Source organism: Girardinichthys multiradiatus, chromosome 22 (assembly GCF_021462225.1).
Source record: "Girardinichthys multiradiatus isolate DD_20200921_A chromosome 22, DD_fGirMul_XY1, whole genome shotgun sequence".
Classification (NCBI taxonomy): domain Eukaryota; kingdom Metazoa; phylum Chordata; class Actinopteri; order Cyprinodontiformes; family Goodeidae; genus Girardinichthys; species Girardinichthys multiradiatus.
Genome location: NC_061814.1, coordinates 21,951,315 through 21,958,276, shown reverse-complemented (window position 1 = coordinate 21,958,276; position 6,962 = coordinate 21,951,315). Strand labels below are relative to the sequence as shown.

Below are 6,962 nucleotides of genomic sequence, written 5' to 3'. Positions count from 1 at the left end.
TTATGATTTTCTTTTAAGGCTTTTTACACATTTTTATTAGGAGTGCCAACAAAGGTGTCTGCATATGTATTGTGTAATTCTCCTTAAAGGTGGCACAAAGCTGGCCATAAGAGAGAATTTGGTCAAATTTAACTAATTTTAGTTCAAAAATACCACTTAGCACAATGTAACATGGTGTCAAATTTTTCCCTCAAGTTTGAAAACTTACACAAGTCTTCACTCCTCTAAAGAATGACATAAATTACATTACAAAATAATCTGGCACAAAAAATAAAAATCACAATACAAAAACAATAACCAGTACTGTCATCTCAACATTGCTGATCATAATTCACCAACAGCACCAAAGACACGGAAACCAGGTTCACAGTTATTTCAGAGCTGTACAAGAGCGTACAGGGTACATCAGGGTTGGGTGAGTGGCAATAGGCATTTTAATTGATTAAAAAACAAAAACCAGGTTGCAGCTGTGACGCACATTAAAACAACAACAAAGTATTTGACTCATACTGAAGTTTGAAACAGACTATAACTGCTAGCTTTTCAGTTAATGGTCTTAAATGCATACTGACACATTGCTTCATGTAGATGCTAGCCAAGCTGTCGTATGTGCAGGTGTGTGATTCATTAAGCTTTAAGCAGGGCACTTAAAGAGTTAAGTCTCTTTCCACCTTGTGCTTCTCAAGGTAGATGGATCTCATAGGAAGAGGACTAAGTGTTTTATGTCAACACGGTTGTGTTCATGTATGACAATGTATACAATGTGCCACACGTAGCGATACGCTATGTAGGTATGCTAAATAAGGAGAGAAATTTTGACATTCAGGTTTGTCTTGAGCAGTTGATAACTGAAAACTATAATGTGTACATCTGTGGAAAGTATCATAGATTGTAGCAAGTAGCTGCATGTCAAAAATCAGGCAGCAGCTGCAATAACCTATCCCAAAGACCAGCAAGTAGATCTGCAAAGAAACAGACATTGTAAAGAAAATCGACAATAAGATTGCTCTATTTCTGAACAACCTTACATGTTTTCACATTGCTATTTGTCCTAGAATCCAAACTCAGATAGTTTATCACACATTCATACATCCACTAAACACCTTCCCCTGTTACAGGGGAAAACCTGGCTCGAGAATCAGTCTGTGTTTTATGTGAATGTTAATGTCAGAGTATCCCTGTGCTTTCTTCACCTTTAAACTTGAGTATAAGACAACACTGAGGAAGTGCTACAGCAGTCCCATTATAAATGCTTTATCCATAGCCACAGTGAAATAAAGGCATATCGGTGACCCAGAGGGTTTGTCATCCGTCATCATTTCCATATCTTCTCTTTAATTTTTAATGCGGTTTATTTTTTCTACAGACAGCAATGTCCTCCAAGATGGCTTCCAAGCCATTAAAAGCCTACAAAAGAAGAGTTTCTTTTGGTTTTTAGTGGCGAGAGGTGGACTTCAAAAGTCGACATCCCAGCCAGAGTTATCGTCAGGAGGTGGGTCCTCATTGTCTTCAGGGAAGCTGTCGAAGTTACTTGTGTCGACTGCTGATGTGACCTTAACAAGACAGAAGAAAAACAATAATTTGCATGAAAGCAACAATACATTTAATAGATTTTAAGGATATGAGGCTGTGTGAGAGGACAAGCGAGCAAGCAAGGGAAATGCATTCATTAGAATCAATGTCAGCAATGCATACTCACATTAGGGATAATAGGAGGTGTCAATGTCCCTTTCTTCAAGCCCTCCCAATTAAAGCCCTCAAACCATCTGAAAGAAAAACAGCAAGAAGTTATAATTACAGAGATCAACACAACACTACAAAGACAAGTCGTCTCTGAAAGTTTGCTTACTTGTGCTTTTGGATGTCTTTGACACCGTTTTTCAAGTTTCCAAGTCTTTCACAAGGATTATCCCTAAAACGGAAAAAGTTGAAGATTCTGCATATAAATAAACAACAAATAAAAACTGTTGGAGGCACAGACACTTACCTGCATAGCTTTTTGATAAGGTTGGCAGCGTTTTTGGTGATTTTCTTTGGAAATTCAATCATGTCGATACCTCTCAGAATGATGTTGTAGGTTTTCATTGGATCAGGGCCAGAGAAAGGGGGACTATATAACAGAGGCCAACATATTAGTTTTGTTTTAAAAGAAGTACATCAAAATAGAGAATTTGTTTGTGGACATAAATGTCAAATTTGAGTTTTTAGGTTTACATTTATACGTTCCAATAGCATTTTGCATGGTAATTTGCAATCATATTCAATTAATTAGAATATGACTGTATGCGAAGAGGTATCTTGTGGTGACTAGAATGAGAAAATGTGTAGTTATTTAAACTTCTTTCAATTAATAAAGACACAATACTTAAGTGGCACCAGGTATCGCTAACCACAACACTCTTCAGCGTGGAATTTTGCTTCAGTGGGAAAAAGACTCCGAGTTATATAATTTCTGTATCAGTGTGGTGTTTAAAAACATTATCTAGGCAATACATATGGTCATAGAGACTATTGTTTACAATTAATAATGCTAACTGTGTTAATCGCTATTTTTTTAATTTTAACTTTTTTTAATTTACTTTTATTTAGACTGGTAATTGCATAGAGATTGGTAGTCTCATTTGTAGAACTAACACAAGACACCAGTTGCAAAAGAGAGTTTAAACTATTTAACTCTCTTTTTTATTTTCTTTCTCTTGCATACTTAGTGTGGCATTGCTTCTGCTCCTATATTAAATAATTAATAAGCAGGAGAAAGCTTTACAAAAACCATTAAAAATCTCTTTTCACGAACAAAACAGACAAACATTCCCAGGCATGTATGTACCTGCCAGTCAAGAGCTCAAACATGAGGATTCCAAGAGACCAGTAGTCGGCAGAAATGTCATGGCCTTTGTTTAGAATTATCTCTGGTGCTACATACTCCGGTGTCCCGCAGAAGGTCCAAGTTTTTTTGCCAAACCCAATCTTTTTGGCAAAGCCAAAGTCTACCTAATGAGAAAATAAAAAATGTTGTCAATTGCTATTAGTTACATAACTAGAATTTGAGTAGATCACATATATTGCTAGGTATCACAATGCAGTTGTGTAGATGCTGTTGGCATCATGGGAAGAAAGCAACTTGGAGCTTTAATTACAGTATTATAAAATATTTGTCTCTCTTCAAGTGGAGATAGAGGATTGTGATGGAAACTTCCCAATCTATATAAATCCACATTTTATCTAAACCCTTAAGCCCGAGCGTCCCGGTACGGGGATGGTTAAGCCCTGCCCACTTTTCTCCGGCCGTAAAACTGGTTAAAACATGGTTAAATTTTATTTTTCTAAACATCTCGGAGGATGAGGCTTTAATGTTGATAGATCAAGTCGTCAAATTTTTTTACACAAATTATTTTGGTTTTACAGCACTTTAAAAACACAGGAAGTTGTTTTAAGGTCCTACTGGAAGTGGTGTTTCTTTTGGGAAAATGCTTTTGTACACAGACATAGTATGGTCCGCGCCCAGTTAACCAGTATGTATGGAAACTAGAGACCCTCACCTTTCGAACGAGGTATGTCACGTGTTTGCTCGACGTTTTCCTGTGGCGTAATTTAAGTGCGCAACGGAGGTTATAAAATTGGCATTCTCAGCTGCTTTGCGCACAGACGTTATTACACATAGCTGTAGTCCAAGTCAGATTGTTGTTCTGCTTTGTCGGAGTTTTCTTTTGTTGGATTTCTTTTATAATAATGGCACAGAAGAGGAAGATGACTGCTCTGGAAGCGTTGGGGGAAATTACCAGGTTGAGCGATATTGACATAGTGGATTCTTCAGATACAGCTGTGGAGTTTGATGAGGAAGAAGATGAGCAACTTCTTCTCATTCACCCGATTCATTAGTAAGTAATACCGATACTTTTTATTTCAAGTGTCTTTATATTACATGGCGTCCCTCCCCCCACTCCAGCACAACAAAGAAATACATACCTGTCCTGTATGGTGACTGGCTGAAAGCTTGTTATGAATCTGTTTTATTATTTACACTTTACCAATTACTCTACTGTTTTATAACATTGCTGTTCTGTGTTATTTGTCTATTTTTGGAGTACAGTAGCAAATAATTTATCATATTGTGAAGAGAAAACTTAGCTATGAACTAATCAATTTCTATATTTTTACACCCTATATTTCTATTTCTATATTTTGTTTATACATAACTGCTTTTTGCACTTTTGTTGACATTGTTTTCCATTGAAAATTCTTGTTTTCAAAACTGACAAAACTATACAATTCAACTTGTTTTTTATTCATTATATTGATATTATGCTGTGCACAATAATACATTTTGATGATACACAGGATAAATGTCATTCCCAAAGGCTATGTTGTATGCAGAATGACTCCTACAATGGTAATCAGTACTTTTATCTGACCAGATTCCCTTTTATGAGCTGAAAAACACATTCGGCACAGTTTTGGCACATTTGGCTAAATTGTGCCGAAATCCCAGCTCCGCCTGCCACATTGCCCACTAAAACCTTTGCAGAACATAAATGCTTCAACTGATTCAGTCCAAATTTGATGCAGTTATAGCCAATATGTTGATGAATACAACCTGGGGGTTCTTCTAGGATTTCCAAAGGATTTTCATGGTGTTTTGCAATGTTTATTTAGAAGAAAATTAGGGCGAGGGCCAAAAAATTGAAAATGTTCTGTGTTTAATCATGAATAAATCAGACATAGTAACGGTTGCAACAGCGGTTCCACTAAAACATATTCATTTATGTCTTACCTTTACACAGGTACCAAAAGTTTGCATGTAGTCCATGTAGTTGTGGAGCCATACTTGATTTATTTAAGGTATGTAATTTCAGGCGGAAATTGCTCTAAAACCCCTTAGGGCTTAACATGTTAATTTATATTGAAGTCATTCCTCTTTTTCAGCCACTTTGAGGGAGGGTTCATGTTTCTTTTGAAATTCTATTTGAAAAATCTGACATTTCTCCAGTTCATTTCATTTATGTGAAAAAAGAGAGAAATGTTATAGTTATAGTAGACATTACATATTGATTTCTTACCAGTTTGGCATAACCCCTGTGGTCCAATATGAGATTCTCTGGTTTCAGGTCTCTGTAGATGATACCTTTGGAATGCAAATAAGCAAAAGCTTCCACCACACAAGCCGTGTAAAACCTGGTGGTTGCGTCCTCAAAAGACCCCCTAATAACATAGCAGGACAAGATATCATCAAGAAAAGGTTTGCAAACACAGCAAAAAATTTAAAGGGCTCTTAATAATGACATTGCAAGACTCATTCTGTGTTTTATGTAAGATTCAAGCTAATTGGATCAGGTGGAAAAGGTCTCACCGGTCTCGAAGTATGGTCCATAGTTCCCCTCCTAAACATGCTTCCATCAACATGTAGAGGTATTTGCTGTCTTTGAACGTTCTATACAATCTGAAAAATAAAAATGAAACTGTTTCTAAATACCCAATTACTAATTAATTTGAGAACAGCAAAAGCTTACTGCTGCTAACACAAATAACACACAATACAGTGTTGGTTTAATGTGAATTCAGTTGATAAAAGAAAAATTTTGTGATCTTGTAATGAATGTCCTCCTATTCAGTCATTAAAAAATATTAATGTTGCAAGCTTATTTTAAATGTCTAAAAACAAAGTTTAGGTTGTTCAAGGAATGTGTAGGGGGTATGTTTTAAACAGAAAAAGGCCCAAATAGATCAAGTTAAATAGGTCAACGACTGCCATTTCTAAGTTATATACTTTTTTCATGTTTTAAAGTTTTCTATCAGCTGCTTCATCTTTTGCACTTACCAGCAAGCTGTAAACCAAGACAAGCTTGTAATAAAAAGATCCAAACCAGTTGGTTTCTTCCAACCTTCTAGGCTGCTGAAATGAACGTTTTTCAACAAAGTTTAATCCTAAAAAATCTGCTATGGTTATTGGCATTTGTTTTTTTTCCTGGATATTGCCTCTGAATTTTTACCTAAATGTTGGAGCAGGTCTGAAAACATACCTTTATACCAAGTGTTGTCTTGTGCAAAATCAGAAACAGTAAAGCTGCTGTCACAATGTTTCTTTTCTTGCCTTGGTAACGACACAATTTATGCAAGTCTAAAAGTAAGGAAATTAAATCCATTTTCTGAAAAATTAAGTTCTGTTACATCTATGAAGTTTATGTGTTACTTATGATGTGCCTCTGTTTTAGAGCATTCTGATGGACTATTTTAATTTTAGCTTAATTTTATTTTTTATATTATGGATATCCTGACTCAGATCAGGAGTAATCCAAGTTTACAAAGATTAGATCTCAAAGACAAATCAACCATAGGTATTTTATAATCTACATTGCTTTAAAAAAGATTTCAGTGTATATACCTAACAATAAAGTCAGAGTGAGCCTCTTGCATTATGAGCTTCTCAGATCGAATGTGCTCCTGCTGTCTTGTGTCAACAATGTGTCGCTTCTTCAAGATCTTCATGGCAAAGGTCTTGTTCTCGTCACTCTTGAGCTGAACCTGTGGCCAAAAAGAATTGAGTAATGTTACAGTACTAATACGCGGCTACTTTTGGACCTGTACAGCATGTTCAACAATTTCAAAAATAATTATTATGGCTCTCCATCCTTTATGTCAACCTTACAGCACACTGTTCCCTACCAGTTCAACGCGTCCAAAGCCACCAACCCCTAAAGTGTCTATGATGTTGAAGTCAGCCAGGATAAGATTGAAGAAAAATGCATTTTCTGCTTCATACCTGTTGTGCCAGAAAAGAAAGAAGGAAAGAAAACATGGGAACAGGATTACAGATGAGTTGAAGGATGAAAGAACACATAATCCACTCTTAACAACCTGAGAAAAAAAATATCCGTTTCTCGCTGAGCTCATTTGTTTGTAAATCTTAGGGGATTAGAATCACAGTAATCTATCAAGGATGTTATTAAGGATGTGGAGTGGATAAA

General features: G+C 36.0%; 1 protein-coding gene across 3 annotated transcripts in view; it reads right to left on the bottom strand.

The window, feature by feature from the left end:
- Window positions 1–678: 678 nt before the first annotated feature.
- The window catches only part of LOC124859212 (cGMP-dependent protein kinase 1), a 116,405-nt gene continuing 110,121 nt past the window's right edge, over window positions 679–6,962 (bottom strand). For all 3 annotated transcript variants that reach the window (XM_047351851.1, XM_047351850.1, XM_047351852.1), the window contains 9 exons: window positions 6,661–6,757; window positions 6,380–6,519; window positions 5,348–5,437; window positions 5,058–5,199; window positions 2,828–2,991; window positions 1,988–2,110; window positions 1,850–1,912; window positions 1,700–1,766; window positions 679–1,553 (listed from right to left, as the gene is read on the bottom strand). In XM_047351851.1, coding sequence (XP_047207807.1) covers window positions 1,455–1,553; window positions 1,700–1,766; window positions 1,850–1,912; window positions 1,988–2,110; window positions 2,828–2,991; window positions 5,058–5,199; window positions 5,348–5,437; window positions 6,380–6,519; window positions 6,661–6,757 — 985 coding nt within the window. In that variant the 3' untranslated portion in view covers window positions 679–1,454. The remainder of the gene's footprint in view (window positions 1,554–1,699; window positions 1,767–1,849; window positions 1,913–1,987; window positions 2,111–2,827; window positions 2,992–5,057; window positions 5,200–5,347; window positions 5,438–6,379; window positions 6,520–6,660; window positions 6,758–6,962) is intronic.